The 25,463-nt window shown below is 40.3% G+C and overlaps 1 protein-coding gene across 3 annotated transcripts in view; it reads right to left on the bottom strand.

The window, feature by feature from the left end:
- LOC139462448 (leucine-rich repeat- and IQ domain-containing protein 1-like) overlaps window positions 1-24,821 on the bottom strand; it is a 47,449-nt gene extending 22,628 nt beyond the window's left edge. For all 3 annotated transcript variants that reach the window (XM_071244175.1, XM_071244176.1, XM_071244177.1), the window contains exons 1-11: window positions 24,736-24,821; window positions 22,306-22,510; window positions 21,348-21,456; window positions 20,122-20,210; window positions 19,006-19,189; window positions 17,586-17,698; window positions 17,086-17,202; window positions 15,874-15,948; window positions 9,039-9,178; window positions 6,233-7,234; window positions 5,387-5,525 (exon numbers count right to left, since the gene is read on the bottom strand). In XM_071244175.1, the coding sequence (XP_071100276.1) occupies window positions 5,387-5,525; window positions 6,233-7,234; window positions 9,039-9,178; window positions 15,874-15,948; window positions 17,086-17,202; window positions 17,586-17,698; window positions 19,006-19,189; window positions 20,122-20,210; window positions 21,348-21,456; window positions 22,306-22,485 (2,148 nt within the window). In that variant the 5' untranslated portion in view covers window positions 22,486-22,510; window positions 24,736-24,821. The remainder of the gene's footprint in view (window positions 1-5,386; window positions 5,526-6,232; window positions 7,235-9,038; window positions 9,179-15,873; window positions 15,949-17,085; window positions 17,203-17,585; window positions 17,699-19,005; window positions 19,190-20,121; window positions 20,211-21,347; window positions 21,457-22,305; window positions 22,511-24,735) is intronic.
- Window positions 24,822-25,463: the final 642 nt, after the last annotated feature.

Genomic DNA, 25,463 nt, shown 5'->3' with positions numbered 1-25,463 from the left:
TGAAACAAACGGTAAGATATCTGAGGTAGTCCTAGAAAACATAAGCATGTGGCAAAATGTAGGGTCGACTTGTCATCAAACAAGAAAATATTATTGTCTCACCATAACATTCTAAAGTCTGACAATAGTATGGTAAGTGTGATAAGCACTGGTAAGCATGGTAAGCATATCAAGTGTGGTCAGCATGGTAAGAATGGTAAGTGTGGTCAACATGGTCAGCATGGTAAGGGTGGTCAGCTGTAAGCATATCAAGTGTGGTCAGCATGATCAGCATGGTAAGTGTGGTCAGCATGGTAAGAATGGTAAGTGTGGTCAGCATGGTCAGCATGGTAAGTGTGGTCAGCATGGTCAGTATGGTAAGTGTGGTCAGCATGGTAAGTGTGGTCACCAGGATGGTAAGAATGGTAAGTGTGGTCAGCATGGTCAGCATGGTAAGTGTGGTCAGCATGGTAATCATTCTGGCAAGCATGGTAAGAATGGTAAGTGTGGACAGCATGGTCAGCATGGTAAGTGTGGTCAGCATGGTAAGAATGGTAAGTGTGGTCAGCATGGTCAGCATGGTAAGAATGGTAAGTGTGGTCAGCATGGTCAGCATGGTAAGTGTGGTCAGCATGGTAAGAATGGTAAGTGTGGTCAGCATGGTCAGCATGGTAAGTGTGGTCAGCATGGTCAGCATGGTAAGTGTGATCAGCATGGTAATCATTCTGGCAAGCATGGTAAGAATGGTAAGTGTGGACAGCATGGTCAGCATGGTAAGCATGGTAAGAATGGTCAGCGTGACCATGTGGTCAGCATGGTAATCATTCTGGCAAGCATGGTAAGAATGGTAATCATGGTAAGAATGGTAAGTTTGGTCAGCATGGTAAGTGTGGTCAGCATGGTAAAAATGGTAACCATGGTAAGTGTGGTCAGCATGGTAAAAATGGTAATCATGGTAAGTGTGGTCAGCATGGTAAGTGTGGTCAGCATGGTAATAATGTAAGTGTGGTCAGCATGGAAAGTGTGGTCAGCATAGTAAGAATGATAAGTGTGGACAGCATGGTCAGCATGGCCAGCATGGTAAGCATGGTAAGCATGGTCAGCGTGACCATGTAGTCAGCACGGTCAGCATGGTCATCATTCTGGCAAGCATAGTAAGAATGGTAAGCATAGTAATCATGGTAAGTGTGGTCAGCATGGTTAGTATGGTAAGTGTGGTCAGTGTGGTCAGCATGGTCAGCATGGTCAGCATGTTAAGTGTGGTCAGCATGGTCAGCATGGTAAGTGTGATCAGCATGGTAAGTGTGGTCAGCATGGTAAGTGTGGTCAGCATGTTAAGTGTGGTCAGCATGGTAAGAATGGTAAGTGTGGACAGCATGGTCAGCATGGTAAGCATGGTAAGAATGGTCAGCGTGACCATGTGGTCAGCATGGTAATCATTCTGGCAAGCATGGTAAGAATGGTAATCATGGTAAGAATGGTAAGTTTGGTCAGCATGGTAAGTGTGGTCAGCATGGTAAAAATGGTAAGTTTGGTCAGCATGGTAAGTGTGGTCAGCATGGTAAAAATGGTAACCATGGTAAGTGTGGTCAGCATGGTAAAAATGGTAATCATGGTAAGTGTGGTCAGCATGGTAAGTGTGGTCAGCATGGTAATAATGTAAGTGTAGTCAGCATGGAAAGTGTGGTCAGCATAGTAAGAATGATAAGTGTGGACAGCATGGTCAGCATGGTCAGCATGGTAAGCATGGTAAGCATGGTCAGCGTGACCATGTAGTCAGCACGGTCAGCATGGTCATCATTCTGGCAAGCATAGTAAGAATGGTAAGCATAGTAATCATGGTAAGTGTGGTCAGCATGGTCAGTATGGTAAGTGTGGTCAGTGTGGTCAGCATGGTCAGCATGGTCAGCATGTTAAGTGTGGTCAGCATGGTCAGCATGGTAAGTGTGATCAGCATGGTAAGTGTGGTCAGCATGGTAAGTGTGGTCAGCATGTTAAGTGTGGTCAGCATGGTAAGAATGGTAAGTGTGGACAGCATGGTAAGCATGGTCAGCGTGACCATGCAGTCAGCACGGTCAGCATGGTAATCATTCTGGCAAGCATGGTAAGAATGGTAATCATGGTAAGCACTGGTGAGTGTGGTCAGCATGGTCAGCATGGTCAGCATGGTAAGCATGATCAGCGTGACCATGCAGTCAGCACGGTCAGCATAGTAATCATTCTGGCAAGCATGGTAAGAATGGTAAGTTTGGACAGCATGGTCAGCATGGTAAGCATGGTAAGAATGGTCAGCGTGACCATGTGGTCAGCATGGTAATCATTCTGGCAAGCATGGTAAGAATGGTAAGTTTGGTCAGCATGGTAAGTGTGGTCAGCATGGTAAAAATGGTAACCATGGTAAGTGTGGTCAGCATGGTAAAAATGGTAATCATGGTAAGTGTGGTCAGCATGGTCAGCATGGTAAGTGTGGTCAGCATGGTAATAATGTAAGTGTAGTCAGCATGGAAAGTGTGGTCAGCATAGTAAGAATGATAAGTGTGGACAGCATGGTCAGCATGGTCAGCGTGACCATGCAGTCAGCACGGTCAGCATGGTAATCATTCTGGCAAGCATGGTAAGAATGGTAAGTTTGGACAGCATGGTCAGCATGGTAAGCATGGTAAGAATGGTCAGCGTGACCATGTGGTCAGCATGGTAATCATTCTGGCAAGCATGGTAAGAATGGTAAGTTTGGTCAGCATGGTAAGTGTGGTCAGCATGGTAAAAATGGTAACCATGGTAAGTGTGGTCAGCATGGTAAAAATGGTAATCATGGTAAGTGTGGTCAGCATGGTCAGCATGGTAAGTGTGGTCAGCATGGTAATAATGTAAGTGTAGTCAGCATGGAAAGTGTGGTCAGCATAGTAAGAATGATAAGTGTGGACAGCATGGTCAGCATGGTCAGCGTGACCATGCAGTCAGCACGGTCAGCATGGTAATCATTCTGGCAAGCATGGTAAGAATGGTAAGTTTGGACAGCATGGTCAGCATGGTAAGCATGGTAAGAATGGTCAGCGTGACCATGTGGTCAGCATGGTAATCATTCTGGCAAGCATGGTAAGAATGGTAAGTTTGGTCAGCATGGTAAGTGTGGTCAGCATGGTTAAAATGGTAACCATGGTACGTGTGGTCAGCATGGTAAAAATGGTAATCATGGTAAGTGTGGTCAGCATGGTCAGCATGGTAAGTGTGGTCAGCATGGTAATAATGTAAGTGTAGTCAGCATGGAAAGTGTGGTCAGCATAGTAAGAATGATAAGTGTGGACAGCATGGTCAGCATGGTCAGCATGGTAAGCATGGTAAGCATGGTCAGCGTGACCATGTGGTCAGCACGGTCAGCATGGTCATCATTCTGGCAAGCATAGTAAGAATGGTAAGCATTGTAATCATGGTAAGTGTGATCAGCATGGTCAGCATGGTAAGTGTGGTCAGCATGGTCAGTATGGTAAGTGTGGTCAGCATGGTCAGCATGGTCAGCATGTTAAGTGTGGTCAGCATGGTCAGCATGGTAAGTGTGATCAGCATGGTAAGTGTGGTCAGCATGGTAAGTGTGGTCAGCATGTTAAGTGTGGTCAGCATGGTAAGAATGGTAAGTGTGGACAGCATGGTCAGCATGGTCAGCATGGTAAGCATGGTCAGCGTGACCATGTGGTCAGCACAGTCAGCATGGTAATCATTCTGGCAAGCATGGTAAGAATGGTAATCATGGTAAGCACTGGTGAGTGTGGTCAGCATGGTCAGCATGGTCAGCATGGTAAGCATGGTCAGCATGGTAAGTGTGGTCAGCATGGTAAGTGTGGTCAGCATGGTAAAAATGGTAATCATGGTAAGTGTGGTCAGCATGGTCAGCATGGTAAGTGTGGTCAGCATGGTAAGTGTGGCCAGCATGGTAAGTGTGGTCAGCATGGTAATAATGTAAATGTGGTCAGCATGGAAGTGTGGTCAGCATGGTAAGAATGGTCAGCGTGACCATGTTGTCAGCACGGTCAGCATGGTAATCATTCTGGCAAGCATAGTAATAATGGTAAGCCTGGTAATCATGGTATGTGTGATCAGCATGGTAAAAATGGTAAGCATGGTAAGTGTGCTCAGCATGGTAAGCACTGGTAAGTATGGTAAGCAGTAGTAAACATGGTCAGCATGGTAAGGATGGTAAGCATGGTAAGCACTGGTAAGTGTGGTCAGCATGGTAATCATGTTAAGTGTGGTCAGCACGGTAATCATGGTAATCATGGTAAGTGTGGTCAGCATTGTAAGTGTAGTCAGCATAGTAAAAATGGTAAGATTTGACAGCATGGTAAGGATGGTAACCACTGGTAAGAGTGGACAGCATGGTAAGCAGTGGTTAGCATGGTCATCATGGTAAGCACTGGTAAGTGAGGTCATCATGGTAAGCACTGGTAAGTATGGTAAACACTGGTAAATATAGTTAGCAGTGGTAAGAATGGTAAGTGTGGACACCATGGTCAGCATGGTCAACATGGTAATCATGGTAAGTGTGGTCAGCATGGTAAAAATTTTAAGCATGGTAAGTGTGGTCAGCATGGTAAGCACTGGTAAGAGTGGACAGCATGGTAACCACTGGTAAGTATGGTAAGCAGTGGTAAGTATGGTCGAATGGCAAGCATTGGTAAGCATGGTAAGCATTGGTAAGTGTGGTCAGCATGGTAATCACTGGTAAGCATGGTCAGCATAGTAAGCATTGTAAGCACTGGTAAGTATGGTAAGCATGGTAAGCACTGGTAAGTGTGGTCCTAATGGTAAGCACTGGTAAGTATGGTTAGCAGTGGTAAGCATGGTCAGCATGGTAAGAATGGTAAGCATTGTAAGCACTGGTAAGCATGGTAAGTATGATACGCAATGGTAAGCACTGGTATGTATGGTAGTGAGTGAGTGAGTGAGTATGGTTTTACACCGCTATTAGCAATATTCCAGCAATATCATGGCGGGGACACCAGAAATGGGCTTCACACATTATACCCATGTGGGGAATGGAACCCGGGTCTTTGGCGGTATGAGTGAACGCTTTAACCACTAGGCTACCCCACCATCCCTGGTAAGTATGGGTAGCAGGGTAAGTGTGGTCAGCATGGTAAGCAATGGTAAGCAGGGTAAGTGGTCAGCATGGTAAGCAATGGTAAGCAGGGTATGTGTGGTCAGCATGGTAAGCAGGGTAAGTGTGGTCAGCATGGTAAGCAGGGTAAGTGTGGTCAGCATGGTAAGCAATGGTAAGCAGGGTAAGTGTGGTCAGCATGGTAAGTATGATACACAATGGTAAGCACTGGTAAGTATGGTAAGCAATGGTAAGCATGGAAAGCATGGTAAGAATAGTGAGAAGCCCCTCAAATTGGTAACATTATTTCCTCACTTGTTTCAGTGTAGCTACTCTGGCTGCTGCTATTACGATGTCCTCAGACAAGGGAGGTAACTTCTTGGCAGATGATGGTCGTCTTGGAGCCTTCTTGGACACACCTCCTTTAAGTTTCCATGGTTCATTGCTCACTTTGCTGAAAAACATTTTTGTTCACTTGCTTAAGTAAGATTGAATTCAATCAAACATTTTTATAAAAGAATATATTCTTATCAATATAATTAGAATCTCTTGAAAATCTAAAATATTGAAAACATGATGTATATGTGCACGTGCGAGAATGTGTTAGAGTGTTGTTTATTAATACTGCACTCAACAATATTCCAGCTTTATATGACAGTGGCCTGTAAATAAGCCGGTCTCAATCATGCAATCCAGTGATTGAAGTCATGAACAACAATCCACACCGTTGGGGTAGAATGACACGCTATCAACCATGTCACTGAGTCCAACAATACGATCCATTAAGTCAACTCTTACAACCAGGATACATCCTATTTATAAGACCTTGTACAGTCTGTAAGGCTCTTAGCATCATCATTTTCAGATTTTGTGGAAATTTTTATATGAGCTTACAAGAAAATGTTTACTAGACCATTTTTGGACCAGTGGCTACAGTCAGACTGTTGTTACTTATTTTATATCCTGACCATGCTGTGTGAAGAGAAGCCCTGTAAATCAGGACAGAACCCAGTCAAGTTGTCCACATTAACAAGTCATTGTTACTTTGCAATACTCTTTGGATACACAGTATATTTTATAAGTTCCCATCAAAGATTGTCATGAAAAGCTGTGTTTCTCGGCCTAGTTTCATTGTGTATATTTTCTCCGAGACAAACCTACCTCCAAGGCAGACACTCTTTGATCCAGGCCAGCCTCCTCGCCTCTAGGTGGGAGGGCAGGGTGCTCCCAAGAGTGTCAGCACTCCCACTCTGGCACACACTCTGCTGCTTACTCTCCTCGAACTTTTCACGTTTTTCTTTCAGGGATTTGCGAACTTCACCAGATGTACCTTTATTTTCTGGTTGCAATGGTTCTACTTCTATTTTAGGTTCTGTCACCACTATGCTTTCCACTTCCTTCACAAGCTGTGTTTCAGAAGAATGTTTTTGACTTTCTGCTGTGTTATTCTCTCCTCTGACTTTCCGTAGTTCTTCCTTTAATCTTTCATTCTCTTTTCTCAATCTGTTTTCCTCATTTAATTTTGAGTCTTCTTTATCCTTTTCCTGTAATCTTTTTTCTTCTGCTTCTTGTCTCAATCTTTCTTCCTCTATTTCTTTTTTTTCCTTTTCCAACCCTTCCTGCTCTTTCATCTTCCTTTCCTCTTCAAGTCTCTCCTTTTCTTTTCTTTCCTCTTCAAGTCTCTCCTTTTCTTTCCTTTCCTCTTCAAGTCTTTCCTTTTCTTTCCTTTCCTCTTCAAGTCTCTCCTTTTCTTTCCTTTCCTTTTCCATTTTCTGTTCTTCCAATTTTCTTTTATCTTCTTTTCTCCTTTCCTCCTCTGCTTTCTTCGCTTCCAACTGTCTTTTCTCATCCTCCTCTCGTCTCTTTTCCTCTTCTTTTTTCTTCCTTTCTTCTTCTGATCTTTTTCTCTCTTCCTCCTTTTTTATTTCTTCCTGCCTTTGTTTTTCCTCCGCTTCTCTCAGCACCCTTTCTTCTTCTTGTCTTTTTGCTTCTTCAACTTTCTGAAGTTCCTCTATCTTCTGTTTTTCTTCTTCCTTCTTCTTGTTGATTTCTTCCTTTCTTTGTCTTATTTCTTCTTCAACTTCCTGAATCCTTTTCTCCTCTCTCAGTTTAGCTCTCTCTTCTCGTTTCTGTTTCAGTGTGGAATTTGATGTTTTTCGTACTCTAAGGAAAACAAATAAAACAATTCACTCTTAGCGTGACAAGTCTGTAGCAGTGAACAATGTGTGTTCTTGGTTACTTGTGAAAAAAATAACTAATGAATCAGTTAATTAGACATTCTCAACTAATGAGATCTGAATGATTCTTTTTCTGTTTACCATGGTTACGGACAATCTTACATTACATTTTTCACACAAGAAATATAAAACGTAAGAAATGCTGTGTTTGAGTGAATACCTGCTTTTTTAAAACATATTTTGGTATTTGGTGAAAAAACACCTATGATTTCCAGAAATCTTAAAACATGTCGAAACCTGTTATAAAACTATTATAAAATTCAGTTGAATCCTGACTCTTCGCTTATTGACCTGAGCTAGAATGCACTCTGAATTTGTCTGACCTGATAATAAAGAGGTAATAAGGAGGCGGCAGGATAATAAAGGCCCTTTTTGGCTGGAAAATCATCACAAATAAGTTGAAATTCTTTATACACTTGCAAGGTTTTCACTTCTGCCATGATCAAGTAACAACTATGGCTAACCTGTGTGAAAAACAGGCTGACTTTTCCTGCTTTGAGAAGAAATCTACAATGAGCAAGTCCAAGAAAAGTATGTTACCATATGTTTGTACTGTTTTAATCTACATCTGAAAAAAACATCTTTTCATCAAAGTCTTGCTCATGTTCAAACTTTAAACAAATGCATTTTGAAAACTTCTCAAATCAGACTTTTCGGCACTTTTTACCCTCACATATATAATAAGTGTTGCAGTAAGTACAAACAATCCTGTCTAGCTAGCTCTCATCATGCTCATCTGTACAACATTTCTTTAAAAAGGATAAAAATAACTGTTATTACTAAAATCATGTAGATCCTGTGTGCCAATAGGGCCACATCATACCTTGTCCTTTGTCATCATCAACTACACTTTCATCTGAGTGAGTGAGTGCGTGAGATGGATTTAACGCCGCTTTTAACAGTATTCCAGGTATATCCCGGCGTGTCAGCTTAATGTGGGAAGAAAGCCCGAATTGATGCAGGTCTCAGACGTTTAGCACTTGGGTGAAACCCACGAGCACGGGTATGTTGCTGACAAACCTAGAAACAATCGGGGCGAACCGGGATTCGAACACACAATCATAGGTTTCTGGCGTGCCCAAGTGAAGCAACTCTGCACAGCGAATCGCAGTGCCATAGATGACACTTTCATCTAACATCCTCATCATGACATCTTCCCGTGGCAAGTGAGTTAACTGACTATAAAAGTCCAGTTTCCACCCTTGCCGAACTAGGCTGGTATTATGGAGTTACATTTTGGCTGGACTAATGAGTCTATGCATAGTCCAATCAAAATCGCGCACTGAAATCGAAATCCAGTACGTAAAGTATCATGCAAATTTCGGTTGACTGCAGGATTTGCAAAGCATGCGCAGCGCTAACTCGTTGTCAACAGGTATTTTCTAAATCTATTCCTGCTTTTAATCAAGGTGCTCACGTGATTTGATACACTTTGCGATGTAAGACTCGTTTTATCACAATATAGATCTTGATTATCAATCAGATCGTCTTGACTGGGCGCAACCGTTTTGTTTGAAGCAAATGCAAGTGATACGAGAGGTTAAATCTGATTGGTCAATAGGAGAGGCATAGAAAGGACATAACTCGTAATAGCCACTGGTGGCGCTACGATCGAGCCCAGGAATTCCAGCCTAGTTCGGCAAGGGTGGAAACTGGACTTTTAAAGTCAGTAAACTCTCTTGCCTCGGGAAGATGCATCATGATGACTGTCATGATGACTGTCAAGTTACCTGTATCCTCTGTACCCAGCCTGAATGGCAGTGGCGGCCATCTTCTCACTGTGTTCCCTCTTCTCCTGCTGTAGTTGTACAGATCTCTCCAGTTCCTGTTGTTCCCGGCGAGTCTCCGCCTCTAGCAGAGTTATCTGCTCCTGGGTACACATAAAATAAGGATCTATAAATATAGAATCTTGGTTCTCTGCCTCTCTCCCATATCAATGAAGCAATCCCTAATGCCACAATTCTACTTCTGCTTTTAGACAAACAAAACACATTTTGGTGCGAGATATGGTAGCACGTTAAAAACATTAATAACAAATAGCTGATTATCAATGATTTGGTGGAATTTCTAGCCCTAGACGGTCAAAGATGTATAAGTTTAGACTTTATTGAGTTGTTTATTTTGCTTTTCGCAGACGACATTGTTTTGTTTGACAGTACACCATTCGGATTGCAAATGAGAATTAACAAACTAGATTCCTATTGTCAGAAATGGATGCTTAAAATAAATACTGATAAAAGTAAAGTTATTATTATTTGGGTAGAGAAAACCTAGAAATCGTTAAATCTGACAGCTGAACAGGCATGGAAAGTGTTATCATTAGCTAGATCAATTAAGGATTTTTATAGTTTACCACTTAAGGTCTTATTGCATATTTTTTATATATGGAGCCGAAGTTTGGGGTTTTCACTCTTCGCCTAATATTCCTCATGTTCAGGATAAGTTTTGTAAACAAATACTAAGACTTTCTGTCTCAACTCCGAACATTGTAGCTCGTGGTGAGCTTGGCAGGTACTCTTTGAATGTCAATAAACACATTAAGATAGTTAAATATTGGATGAGGTGCATAAGTCAAAGGGAAAATATAATATTGTACAATGTATATAGATATCAGTATAGTTCAGCAGAGAAAAATATAGATTGCTGGGCACTAAAAGTAAAAAACCTATTGTTCACTTATGGTTTTGGACAGGTATGGATGGAGCAGCGTGTTGTCAATGTCCAACAATTTCTAGTCGAGTTTAAACAAAGATGTATTGATGTTGACGTTCAAAATTGGCTATCAGACCTTGGTAAATATTCTAAACTTGAAATGTACAGACAAATTAAGGTGCAGTTAAGCGAAGCAGATTATTTTAATGTAATTAATGTAAAAGCTTATTGCATAGCGTTATGCAAGTTCCGCTGTTCCAAGAAAGTCTTATTCTAGAATTTTATTATAAATTTCCATCGAACAATAAGCTTATTTTATTATTCACATCATGGAAAATCACGGTCATAAATGATTTGGCTAAATTTATCTTTTTAGCTTTAAAGAAACGTAGTGAATATTTTGCATAATATGGATGTTCATCATTTAATATTTGCATAAACAGAAACTGTAATCATATTATATGGCGCTTCAGTGCTTATTATGTCAAGTTTCATGTATAATAGGCCGGTGGCCCCTTTACCGTAATAAACACACTCTCTCAATAGCGTACTCACCTACAGTGAGTAAGTGAGTTTAACGTCCCTTGAACTTTATTTTCAGCTACACCACAGCGTGATGTGTCAGCTTGATGTGGGAAAGATAAAACTGATGCAGGTCAAGGACGTTTACCAATTTTGTGAAACCCACGAGCATAGTATGGTGCTGACAAACCAAAAAAAATGCCATCAGGTCAAACAGGGAATCGAACTCAGTCATAGGTTTCTGCATGTCTTAGCGATTCAACTCTGCCACCTGTGCCCAATACTCACCTGTAACCAATGTAGCAGTTATTTCTTGTCATTGCTTGAGAACTAATATTTTTGTCAGCTGAAATGTAATTCTGTTTTGTCTTACTAAAATAACTTCTTCTCTGAAAAGGCATTGACACAAATCATATCATTACTACTATTACAAAAATGAAAAATATATGTGTTTATTAAAAATATAATGTATACATATCTTGACTCATACATACTGCTTATCTCTACTCATTTTGGATTCCTGTACTGTGTCCCTGGAGAACAAAGCAAACATGTCACCATGGACTGCGTATGCGCACTGGTAGCATTGTACCAAGGCCGGTTACTCGTCAGTCTCTCACAAAATACATATGTTATCTTATCCTGACTAATACTTATTGCTTGAATCCCACAGTTGGTGGTTGGTTCCAACTGTTTGAAGTTCAGATCGAGATCTGTTCATTAACCCTTGGGAATTTGATATTCTTCTTAATTCTTCTGTACATCAAAATAGGGTACCACCTACTTCTTGTGCAAGAGAAGAGTAAATCTGTTAGATTTCGTGGATTAGTAAAGTTTGCTAAGTGAAAGTGATTTTCCCCCACTTACGTTTAAAATTAAGTTGGTAAGAAAAGGACATAATCTTAACATAAATGGTTTCACTCATGCTCTGAATAACATAGTACAACAGGGGAACGTGTACTTTCAGTCGTTAGTAAGTCTACTTGAATGTTGCATGAGTTTTCTGATAGTATGGCCTATCTTCTGTTAGAGATATTTAAGTGTTGTGCCACTGTATCCAATCTCCAGAAACAGCCTTCCATAATTGTTGGGAAGGGGCAATTTCCATGTATCACTATTGTATACACATCAAAAAAAGTTAGGCACCCCTTAATATTATGTATGATAATACATTACCATAATGCAACACTAATTGTGATATTAATGTTGTTTTGTCTGAATAATGTGACCGTTCATGTGTGATGGTGACGTCCCAATTTCCCGTGTTTTCCACGTGCATCATGCCTCCCTAGCACTGGTACTGAAAACAGTGTAAACTGATTTCCAAACCAATTCAGTGAAGGACCTGTCATGTACAGGACGCCCTGCTGTGATGTCAGGACGTGAAAAGAGGATATGACTTAGTTAATTAATTAGTGCAAAGAAATCCATTTGCGACGAGTACCTACCTCAGGTGTAATTGGTTACCACGTCCGTCTTGCCAAACATTGCGGAATTGTTTAGGAGCTGTTGGAATGAAGGCCTGAAGAGTTGTCAAACGCCCCCTACTGGTACAACGCCATTGGAGACTGCGATTACAATGGTGATTATAATGGTGTTTGGCACACCAAGGATGGAACCTCAAATAATGGCGACGTGGCCATTGGTCATATGAAAGCAGGTTTCAGCTGCATGTGAATGATGGCCAAACGAGAGTGTGGAGACACCAAGGTACAGCATACACCCCAAGAACATTAAACCAACTATTCTGTTTGGTGGTGGCTCCATGATGATATGGGGGTGCAAGCTAGACCTTGTAACTATACCATGTACCTGGGGCAATCTCAATGATGAACGTTACATCCAGGAAGTTCTAGAACCAGTTGTTGTTCCCCATTTTGATAAACACCCTCTGGCATCAAGACCCCTGTTCATGGACGATAACGCTAGACCCCTCTGTGCAAGAGATGTGACTGCATATTTGGCGAACAACACCATTGCAACTCTACCTTGGCCTGCAATGAGTCCAGATCTTAACCCCATAGAGCACATTTGGGACATTCTTGGGCATAGAGTGCAGGCAATGGACCCTCCTCCACACAATCTGGATGAACTGGCAGTAGCTTTGCATCATGAATGGGTGCTATTTCCCCTTGAGATGATCTGGCGTCTGACTGAAGGGATGAGGAGAAGGGTCGAGGCTGTCATCCGGGCAAGCATGTTATCACACTTTCTGACACACGAATGTCATTAATGGACGTTAATACTCATTTTTATTCATTATGTGCTATAATTTATCGTTGTACCAGATTAGCAGTGCTACACTTATAGAGGGTGTTATGTTGTGGTAAAAACAGTACCGGTGTTTGGGCAACCATACTTTAATTAAAATTCCATTCTGGCTCAAACTGTTTTGTTTTGTTTGTTCTCAGATGATTGCGTTTACAAACATAATGCTTTCTCCAACTTCACTCAGCCCATTTGATCATGTTCGTTATTCTTATTTACTATACAGAAAATGTCTGGGGGGTGCCTAACTTTTTTTTATGAGTATAGACGCTATGGCTGTCACTTCATGTGGGTTGGAGGCTGACAGTGCTAACCTTGCCACACTGTAGGCTCTGAGGATTACAGGGTGAAATGGCTGTTCTGGATATTTCTGTGGTATTATTCCTAGATATTTCTGTCGTCTGGAGCTTGTTCTGTTTCGATAGATGTGTAAGGCTCGAACGGGACATAAGGATAAATCCTAGGTCTCCTCAGATCCTAGGATTGATGAATGGGGCGGAATATGAAACTGTCTGGCTGGCTGACCAGGTATTTTTTTCTTGGTCTACGTAAACCCTTTTTAGGTCATAAAATGATCAAAGTTCTTCCATTTATCATCAAATAAGTTCCTTGTAGATCTGTGAAGGGCTAGGGAGACTGCCTTGGCTGCTCTGTCAGAATATCCCCTAATAGTGAGGTTGAACATATGTTCCATAAGTGAAGTTTGTAAGTGTCTGGGTTTTGATGGCTTTACATGGTGTGAGGATGCAGAAGGTTTGGTCAGTTTGGGAGTTTAACTGTTGGTTTACCAGTTAGGGCGGTGAGCTCTGATAACCTGTAAGGCACGACCAAAAGGGGCAATGGATTGTTGGTCTGTCTGATTTTCTGAATGATAGCTGAATTAGTGCCGGTGGTGGGAACACGTAAGCATATAGCCCTTCCCAGGATATTGCCAGGGCATCTACTGCCCAAGCTAGTGGGTCCGGTACTGGTGAAACGAATGTCATTATTTGTTTGTTGAACCTTGTTGCAAATAAGTCTATTGACAGGCAACATTTCTTCCTTGTTATCAGCTGGAGTGCCTCCAGGTGGAGCATCCATTCTGTTGGAATAGGTTTGGATGGGTTGGATAGAGCATCGGCTAGGACACTTAGCTCTCCTGGGATGTGTCCTGCTTTTATGCATAGCTTGAGACTGTCAGTCAGTGTGAACAGTTGAAAACCCTCTCAGAAGGGTTGCTGATCTGGATCGTTCCTGGGAGATTGATGTAAAAGGCCACAGTTCAGTTGTCTTAATTAAAGAGGTGTCTTCTTATCATTAAGAACTTGTGTTTGAGTAGTGGGGCCCAATGTGTTATCACTCTGATGATGATTTTGAACTCAAGATAATTTACATGCAGTAGTTTTTCTTGTGGGGACCATATCCCTGAGGATACTTCCTCATTGAAGTGAGCAACCAAACCTTGTAGGGTGGCATTGACGATTATATGCTGGTGGTAAGATGGCTCATTCAAAATGTTTCCTCTGCAAACATTTGATTTGACTGTCCACCACATCTTCAGTTGTTGTATTAGTCTAGGAATGAGGTCTAAGAATGGTCTAGGAATGGTCAAGGAATGGTCTAGAAGTGGTCTCAAAAAACGAAGTTGCAGTCAGCCTCTTTAGTTAGGGTTTGGGTACAGGTGAGCAGGTCTAAGACTACCTGCCACTGATAGACTAAAATCTGTTTGTGAATAGCGGTCTGTAGATTGCTTTAAATCTTGTTCCACCAGTTATCTCGTACCTGAATCAGGTTTTCCCTCGTGAGGAAAAGGGCAGGACTACCCACTGGAAATGTTGTCCTTGAAACTGGAAATGTAGCTATTTAGTGGACATAGGATGAATGGGGATATGTAGGTTAGATTGATGCTTACTAGGTGATCGTGCTGTTATATCAGCTGCTTTAGCTGAGCATTTTGAACTTGCCCAGTTGTTGAAGATATTTCTTGTTGAAATCTTTCATGTTGAATGTTGAACGAAACATTTCGGTTGAGTTTTTCTTGGTGACCAGAAATATTGGGAATCAGTTATGAGGCCCTGTCGATGTATCAGTGTACATTGTGTAAGGTCAGCAGACGTACAGCTAATGTGGTCTGAGTTGAATTATTGATTTTTTCTATTGTGGAATCATTGCAGAAAGAAACATCCTCTATATCTGTTTGTGGATCGTTGAGTTCATTAGAATTGCCTCATTGAACATGACATAGTCAGACCGAAGAAGGTTCATCTAGTTAAGTTGTCAAGTTGTGCTTCTTATCCTCTACCCAGAAGGACCTGCTCTTAGAAACAGATATAACAGTATAACCTTGGTCGATCTCTGGAGCCCGAAAAAAGGTGACATATAGTGTAGTGGGAATTTCTTCATCTGAAACCCTGGAATTGGCAGCCCTTGTGATCTAGTGGGCTTGGTAGACGATATATCAAGGTTCTTGGCGATTTGAGAGACAGGCTCAATTGGTGGAATAGTCAGTGTCGATTTCTTCCCCCTTAATACAATAAGTATCTGCCAGTGATGACTCTCTAGATGGCAGTGGGAGAACCCTAGGGCCTGTGTGCAAGGAAGGGCTGGTAGCTGTGCGGTCTGCGCCTCAGTGTAGATAGGGTGCTGCGTGAAGGCTTTATGTGTGTTGTTAGGCTGCGCAAACCCCTGCATGAAAACCCTCAAGGCTGTGCGAACCCTCGGGGCTGAGTGAAGGTCTGGGCTGTGTGAAGGCTGGAGGCTTCACACTTTCATATATAGTAAAAAGTCACTTTTTAAGCCAAATCTTGTGGAAATATTTAGGCCAAAAGTAAAAAATATTCTTTAGATATGATAGTTGAAGGTTAGAAGAACCTGATCTGAACAAAATAATTTATGAAAAATGTTTAACTTTGATAGGATGGCTCAGATTACAAAGCTCAGGAAATTTTCTTCAATCACTCGGTTGGCGCGAAAACAAGAGAGTGACGAACAACCTGTGCACATGCATAGTCCAGGAGTGAGATGTTTTCTCTGTTCTCCAGGAACTCAGTCCAGGATGTTTCCACTACCTTTTCGAAAATGAGTAGAGATAAGCAGTAAGTATGAGTCTGGATAAGATAAAATATGCAAGATTTGTTCACTTACTTCAAATGTTTTAACCTCTTCACTGATGACTTTTCGTTTTTCTTCAATTTCTGCCTTAAGTTTTTCTGCTGCAATCTAAAATATAAAATTAAAAAAAATAATAATAACAAACTCCTTTCTCTTACCAAAACACCCTTCTTCATCAAGATGTGTGAGGTGATGTGAAACAGGTTTTAATGCTGCTTTCAAGATTTTTTGACTTGTATTGCATTGTGTTTTCATGCCTGTGTGTGGCTGTTCATACTGGTCTGGACTTATGCTGGTTTTACAGTGATAGCCCTTTGAGATACAATATAGCATACTGAATGCAGGCTGACCAGTTCTTATTTTATCCCCTTAATACTCAGTGCCAGGCAGGGTACCAACAAGTGCCATCTTTTAACATCTTGTTGAATGTCAGGTGAACTTCAGTCAGGTATGAGTCAGTGAAGTATTCAGACCAACCTTGGTTTCTCGATATGGAAACCAAGCTAAAAAAAAACAGATCAGAAAGTATAAAATAAAAGCCCAACATCCATAGTGTGGACACTTTATACACTCGGTCATTTCTGAGTGCCATGGCATCTACACACAAATGTCAATTCCATCAAAGAATATTTCTGTTCTGTATGGGTTTCCTTTGTTAAAATACATCATTCTGAATTGAGTCAGTAAAGAAATGATTGGCTCAAGAACTCTCACATCATTCATTATTGGGCAGTCCAATTTGACCCAGAGTTCACCTGACAGGACCTTCTATGTGTTGACCCGTGAAGATACAGGTTAGAATTGGTCTTCAGCAACCCATGCCTAGTTTCCATAAAAGGCGACTCTGCTTGTTGTAAGAGGTGAGTAATGTGATGGGATGGTCAGGCTCACTGACTTGGTTGATGCATGTCATTGTATCCCAATTGCGTGGATTGATGCTCATGATGTCCATCACAGGATTGTCTGGTGCAGACTTGATTATTTACAGACCACCATCATATAGATGGAATATTGCTGAGTGTGGAATTAACAACAAACAAAACAAACAAACAAACAAATCTATGATGTTATCACGTCTTCACACAGCCCAGTGAACACACATTGTAAAAGATCTGTTTGTAATGAGATTGTAAGCCCAAGATACTCATTAGTCAGCTCTTGCAACAGCATGAGCTGCTGCTTGTATTGAGAACCTTCTATTCCCCAGAGAACTGATCAAGAAACACTAAGACCACTGTCCCAGACCTTTTTGTGTTGAGCCAAAGTCTCTTCTTCCTGCTTATGCTGTATCATTATCTCTCTCCTTCTCTCGTTCTCCACATTCTCTCGTTCTTCCTCCTCTCTCCGTCTTGTCTCAGTGTCCTTCAAGAGATAAATAAAGGAATTAAAACAATAGTCATGGTAAAAATTCAGAAACCTGGGTAATACAGTAAACTATGTTTATTACAAACACGCTTATAACCAACTGACGGATATAACAAACTATTATTTTTGTCTCAGCCATTTGCTGTGTATATGCTGTATATATGCTGTATATATAACAAACTAAAATAAGTGGTCCCTTTGAGTTCATCATAACCATAGTTTACTGTACATTTTTTACTGGCCTTGAACTTAGACTTGTGGCAACATATGATATCAATATACTCGAGAGTGACCATATCAGTCACTTGCCAGAGATGGGCTTTTTATTTCAATTATAGATTTGACAATCTCATTGCCAGTTATATAATCTATCCTTGTACCTGTTTCCATTTTGCCTCCCTCTGTCTGTACTTAATGTCCATCTCCTGCAGCTGTTGTTTGAAGAACTGTTCCTGAGTTTGAATCTCATCAACCACCGCCACCACGCCATCACCTTGTCATGATGAGAGGAGGAATGAGACAATCAATCAAGGAATGGAAAAGCCATGCACATCTCAATAAGTTAGAGTGCTGACCAAGTAGAATTTGTTTCTACATTGTCCACAGACAAGTTCTAAATATACCAGAAACTAAACTAAACTTGCACATTTTTAAAAATAAGGGACAGTAAGTCAACAGTTCATATCAAAGTCAGTGTTGTGATGGATTTTCTGGGGCCACAGGGGTCTCAGTAATAAGCTTTGGGGGTCTGAGGCATCAGCATGGGGGTCTCAAGCTGTCAATATGTGATAGGTTTCAAAAATAACAAGAGTTTGCCACTAACATGGCTGTATCCCCTGCCCCTGTTGAAGAATTTATGACATAATTAAATCTAAACAAACCCTTACCATTTTTAACCGAGATGGAACTTGTCATGGAAATTGTAAAAAAAGAAGAGTTTGGAACCGAAGTCCATCTTGTTGCCATGGAAACGTAAAAATTTCTAAAATTTCTAAATAGCAAAAGGCACCAGTTCAGCATGTACTTGACAGACCTGCAAAGTTTCATGTAAAAATATTTAACGGTTTCTGAGTTATGCTCCGGAAACGAAATGTGACGTACGGACGGAGCCCGTTTCTATATCCCCCGTCAACTTTGTTTGGCGGGGGAAAATAACCTAATGCTTAGAAGCCTTAAGCCGACCATTGGAGAACTTTAACGGGACCAGTGATAGAAATTGGCACAAGTCCTACAGTCCTTGACAAATGCCCAATATCTAAGACATCATATAAAGGCTTGAAGAAATTTTCCACTTTTAAGGGGTTTGCAATATGTTATCATTATAAGTACAAGAGGACTAAAAATGTTAGTTGCTATTTCTGATTACCACTGATACACTGATACTGAGTGTACTGGACTAGGCATTCAAACCCATGCTGCATCCCACAGGACTCACAATGTAATTTATGTGCGTCCGTTCCCAATGTCTATGTGTAGGTAAAACCTTGTTGCAGATACGTCAATATTTTTTTTTATTAGAACATAGAACTCACAGAAACAGTCGTTGTCCCTAAAAATTCCAGACACTAATTCTGGACAAGTGGGTTTTGACAGTTATTTTTGCCCTAGTACAAATGAGCATGTTAGCAACCACCGATTTGTCTGGTCAAGACTTACCCATTCACAACAGGATGTGATATAGCTCTTATTTGCAGAATCACCACACAATACTCCATCACATAATCTGGGTCAAAAGGACACACAAGAACATGGGTGTAGTGTCTGATGTTACCAAAAGTTCACATAAACTGGGTGTCATACCTGGTTCAAGAGTGCTTTGTTCCTCAAAATCCCCTGCTCTGTCTGTCCCGTCATCCTGCTTCCCTGTAAGGAGCTCAACTTCGCTTGTAACAAATAAAGGAACATCACTCTGTCCTGCCTCCTGAGGACTATCCACATCAGACAAGTCCTCTATTTCATCTTCTCTTTCTATCTCCTCCAGAATCTGATTCAAAATACAACACTTGTGCTTGTTTTATGCCCAATATTAGGTAAATCAAGTACCATCTGTTAATGTTTCTTGGTAACAGGCAGACAGGGGTTTGAACCACCAACTTTATGCTCTCTGGGCTGACAGTCTATTCACTACACAACGGAGGTGGTCCTAAACCTGAGAGCACTGGGCCACTCATCCCCTAACGAAATAACAATAGTGTTGCATTCCTCAACATCAATACTTCACAGGTTTGTGTACATGTTCCTCCATCACCCCTGCATAAAATCGGTCAGTTTGCAGTGTAATAGTAAAGTGTGTCTACTGTTAGTTAGCTAGGAAATGAGGCCAAGAATATCTCATGCAAGCCATGATCATTCCGTTCAAGAGCACTGTGTGAACCAACCATGTGTAGTAATGTGTAGAGTAGAGACAGAAAAGCTATCTCACATGCTGCATGAGAAACATTGCTGTGTAAAGTTTGTTTGTTTGTTGTTTAACGCCGCACTCAGCAATATTCCAGCTATATGATGGCGGTCTGTAAATGATTCAGTCTGGACAAGACAATCCAGTGATTAACATCATGAGCATCGATCCATGCAATTGGGATACAATGACCTGATCAACCAAATCAGTGAGCCTGACATCCCAATCCTGTAAGTCGCCCTTTACGACAAGCCTAGTCTCCTTTCACAGCAAGTTTGGGTTGCTGAAGACCTATTCTACCCGGATCTTCACATGTGTTCTGTGTGATGTAATCGGAGGGCTCATAGGTCACAGTAATCACTGGTTTCCCCAACACTGGAACCAGGCTGTGGCTTGAGTTAATAATAGAGACAGCACTGCAAATAGGCCATATGTATTTACGAGTGACGGAGGAATATTGTGAATACAGGTTCAGTTAAGTATTCAACATTGTTTACAATATGTATTTATGAACCCACCTTCCTTCTGAGTTCAGCTGGATCTACCCCGGCTCTACTGGCTTCCTCGTTCAGGTCACCAAGATCCACCTCCTTCACAGCCCCATTGTCTGTAACAAATAGTTCATTGGGTTTACATTGGTACTAGCATGACTAGTGGTAGGTCTGTCTTTATGGTCGTTTGCATTTTTTAACCCAACTGCTGATAGGACATTCTACTATATCATTACCAAATTAGAAAAACATATCTTTAAGACATTTTGGATAACTTAACAATCAATATCCAAGAAAATGAACTGATCTGAAATCGTGGCATCCATGGTTTTATATATATATATATATATATATATATATATACAAACACACACACACAAGTATGATCCAATTGCAGAAGAGAGTGCTCAATACAAAGTAGAGCATAAACGCAGATTTGAATACACTTTCCTTATATCATTTTGCTACTCTGAGTTTCACGCACCCATGGTATTGCGTACGATCATCAGGCATAATGAAACATGGTTTTTAGTTTGACCCTTTCTTTTTTTGAAAAAGGCATGAAAAACATCCAACAAATAATCAAGGCACATAACAGCAATGTGATGAAGTCAGCCAACCAATCAACCAAATCAAAGGACTGTAACTGCAGACAAAAAGCCAATTGCCCAATGAACGGTAAATGCCTCACTCGTGACGTAGTCTATAAGGCCACGGTTACAACAGATACCAATGCTGTAACCAACATTGGGTTAGCAAGCGGTCCCTTCAAGACAAGGTATAACAACCACACAAAATCATTCAGAATTGAGAAATATGAAAAAGAGACAGAACTCTCCAAACATATTTGGAAGTTAAAAAGAAACAAAACCAATTAAAAAATCAAATGGGACATTATCAAGAAATCAAACACCAACAAAAGAGACTCAGGGATTTGCAATCTATGCATGGAAGAGAAGCTCTAGATTCTCATGCTAACATCTAAGAAGCTAAACAAAAGAAGCGAGCTCATTTCCACCTGTCGCCATGGTAAACCGCCAAGCCGAGCAAAAAAGAAAGGGTCAAACTAAAAACCATGTTTCATTACGCCTGATGATCGTACGCAATACCATGGGTGCGTGAAACTCAGAGTTGCAAAATGATATAAGGAAAGTGTATTCAAATATATATATATATATACGTCTTTGTACAAATGTGCTGATTGGCATGTTTTTCTGAATGACACATGTGAGAGTTGCTTCCCTTGGTCTTACCTGGGTTGTGGTAGTTGATGAGGTCATCGCACTCTGTCAATTCCCTCTCGAACCTCTCTGTCTGCTGCTGGAGTAGACTCAAATAATCGTGAGCCTCATCCAAAGCAAGCTGCAGGGAGACATAAAGAATATTAGCAGAGATATGAGTTTAATGGTCAACTGAATGATGAATACTGTAATTTCCACCTAAACAGGCTCCATCGACTATACACTCAATCAAAACCAGTTGTGCAGTCGCTACTTCCATAGAGAAGGTTGGGCGTGTAACGAAGAAGCTAATCCTGTACACTGACTGCAGAATCTCTGCATTTTATTTGATCAAAATCAATCTAGATAATAAAAATATAACTCTAGCTAGCCCTGTGTCACTGTCAGTGATATTTGATACGATTGTTGTGTTCAGCACCCCTTTCACTGCTGTTTTTGAGTGCATGATTTTAATGCAGTTATAAGGTCAGGACATACACACATGTACATGAGATGGCAGTTTATTGCCTAATTATTGAGAACTAAGAATGTAACTAGTCGAGGGGAAAACATTTGGTTGCACGTAAACTAAGTGGAAATAGCACACATTTCTCATAATGTACATGGTAAATACAAGTATTGTTTTAGCTCAAACTCATGTTGCAGGATGTAAATATTTCTACCAAAATTAATAAATAAGAAGTTTATCCTGTATATGGTGAGCATTAATTAGATAGTTGGTTATCACGGTTACACATAAACAGTAAATGCAAAATACAAATCAAAAGATTTCAACAAACATCAAACAGAAATAGCAATTATTTTCATGTCATATTTCAGAGTTTGAAACTAAAGTCCAGGGGTCTTTGATATTTGCCTTATAGTTTTTTAATCTTAGAATACCCTCAACCTTTTGCTTTTAACATTTCATGCTCGACTTTCATGCGGATATCCTTTTATCAATTAGCATGTAAGTTGTCATATGGCGAACCGTATCTCCATTTCTGTCCTCCAAGTTCTGGAGAGGCCTCTCAATGCTTTGACAGTCATCAATGTTGTTGTTTGGATCATCACTGTCGAGGTCGATGATCTCCAGCTGTTGTCTGATCTCTGCCTCAATGAGTGCCTCCTCATCCATTTCACTCTTTACACCTGATGGTGGCATGGTCATTGCTCACACAGACTGGTCAAGGCACCTGAACATACATTAGGCAACACTTTAAATAATATTCAGCAAACACTAAAAATCTGATCAGTCCTTTTTTTTGTTCTGCCAAATGCAAATTTATGTGTTCACCACTAAACAATTCTGTAAAATATATGCTTAACTGAAAGACAATAGGTTACAAAAAGTTAAATGACGAGTGAGTGGGGGAGTGAGTATGGTTTTCAGCCGCTTTTCCCCAGCCTACAAACAAGGGCTTTTCAGCAAACAAATCTGAAAACCAAGAAATAATTTTGACAACCCATGTAATCTGTTTCTGCAGATGATGAAGACTGATTATTTTCTGCTGTTGATGCTTTGTACTTACTGTGGCAAGCTTTTCTAAACAAGATATTGTGGTGCTCCAATCTTGCTACAGTAATGATATAATGTCGATGCCAGAGAATAGTCAGTCTCGATTATCTGCAGAGATTACACTAGATGTAAAATATATATAATAGTGCCATGATAATACTTTAAAAATAGTTCTACACACCTTAGGGTTAGCCTGGTTAGGGCTTGGATTAGTCAGAATGACAGGTGTGGTTTAGTTAAAAGATGAATGGAGAAGGTGTGACATCAGTAACATGCATGCGCAATAATGCACTAATATTGTCGCTAGAATGACAGGTGTGGTTTAGTAAAAAAGATGAATGGAGAAGGTGTGACATCAGTAACATGCATGCGCATTAATGCACTAATATTGTCGCTAGAATGACAGGTGTGGTTTAGTTAAAAGATGAATGGAGAAAGTGTAACATCAGTAACATGCAGGCGCATTAATCCTCTAATATTGTCGCTAGAATGACAGGTGTGGTTTAGTCAAAAAGATGAAAGGAGAAGGTGTGACGTCAGTAACATGCATGCGCATTAATGCTCTAATATTGTCGCTAGAATGACAGGTATGGTTTAGTCAAAAAGATGAATGGAGAAGGTGTGACGTCAGTAACATGCATGCGCATTAATGCTCTAATATTGTCGCTAGAATGACAGGTATGGTTTAGTCAAAAAGATGAATGGAGAAGGTGGGACGTCAGTCACATGCAGGCGCATTAATGCACTAATATGCAAGCCAGTAAACCAGCGAAAGCACGTTTGAACCCCCACAGTGCTAAGTGCATCTAGGCAAAGAGCACTACTCCACTCAGCTTTCCTTTGCTGTTTCTACCTATGTTTAAGGTAATAATGTTATGACAGGTACATGTATTGAACATGTTGAAAGAGAATTGTTTGGGGAGTATAGCAATATCCAGTCAAAAACAGGTGCAGGCTTAAATGACACCTCAGCAAAATGTCACCGATTTTTCTGGCGAAAACGGCACCGCATTTGGCAAAAACGGCTACTATGTGTTGGGCGTAAACGTCACCTCTATTTTTAATGACGGTAAGAACGATTTATGTAGTATCATATATGGTTTATTTACATGGTATTTGATGTAGTTACATGGTATTTGATGCATTTACATGGTATTTTCTGTTTTCACAGATAAGTAGACATATATTCACATATATACAGTTCTTCACAGTTGTTCTAGTTGTCATCTTCATCAAATATCAGCCCATGTACCACCGAACATTGTGATAGTAGCTGACATACAGTTTCAGCTTGACACTGAGTTAGATTGAGTAAAGGTACTTAAAACTTCAGAGTATAGTGTTTTCACAATAAGTTAGCTGCGCCTCCCAATCAGAATCGTCAGAGTAAATTGGAGTGGGGGCTACTTTCTAAGGTAAACTTGTTTTAACATTTCACAATTATTGGTGTTTGCAAGTTATCATGTAAGTTTAATTTCATTTATTTGACTTGAGGTGAGGTGCCGTTTTCGCCAATCGGTGACGTTTTAGCTACAACTCGTCAAAAACCTACGGGAAATACAAATATCTCAACAAAATACAATTGTTAACAGCCACCATAATCTGCATAGCATTTATGAACGAGATGTTCTCAATGTGATGTATATAGGGTGTATTGTGTCTTCATTGTTTTGAATGTCCATGCATCTTATCATGGTGGTGTATAAAAAAACATGCGGGATTATTTAATCATCTGGTGAACTGTCAAAAAGAAAACATAAAATGAACTCAGTAATTGCCACGAGTAGGGTTATTTACTTATTTTATTTAATTTCGTTGATCAATCATCAGAATTTATCGATTTAAGAGAACAGTGAAACCTATGGTACAAGACTAGCCATTTCTTTAACACACAATACTTACGTGTTCATAAGGTAGATCATTTTACCGGCAATCACAGTCGCAGGTGCCCAATGTTGTTTACGTCCGCCATTGCGTTGGTATGTTACCCACAATGCATCACAAACTAGGTTTTACTTTAGTCTGCGATGGAAACATTGCGACTTTGCGAACAAAGCCACAGCCGTGATCAGAACGCTATGAGTATGAGTTTTTTAAACATCTATTTGGACAGGAAATACAAATTAAATTCTGATCTAGTACAATAAGTTATGTTTTCTCTAATCTATACTAATCTTGAGGTTTTTTGATGGAAAATAACCCATTTACATTCATTATTAATTCATAATGTTGCGAAGATATATTTTGAAAACAGATGATCAGGCAATCTATTCTTCCCTGTCAATTAAGTTCTGCACATAAATAATATATCACTAACGGACGGAGATTTTGAAAAGAGTATCAGCTGACAGATAGAGAATATCTTCTTTTTTTCAAACGTAAAGATAACAACCTATTTACTAGTTATAGATATGTAATATTTCTCTAGATGAAACGAAATGCTCAAATTTTAGCACGTTTATTTTGCAGTATGTAACATATAAGTGAACACGCTATATATTGAAGTATTTACATTTGGGTAATCACTGTTTATTTTAAAGTGTTTAACACATTAGTAGTGAACGGTTATTTTGAAGTACACGTATTAACACCGTTTATTTTGAAGTATTTAACATGCAATTGAACACTGT

Source organism: Haliotis cracherodii, unplaced genomic scaffold, assembly GCF_022045235.1.
Source record: "Haliotis cracherodii isolate W230 unplaced genomic scaffold, xgHalCrac1.p SCAF_15, whole genome shotgun sequence".
Taxonomy (NCBI): Eukaryota; Metazoa; Mollusca; class Gastropoda; order Lepetellida; family Haliotidae; genus Haliotis; species Haliotis cracherodii.
Note: the sequence above shows the minus strand (reverse complement) of the source record. Positions and strands in the feature narration are given on the sequence as shown.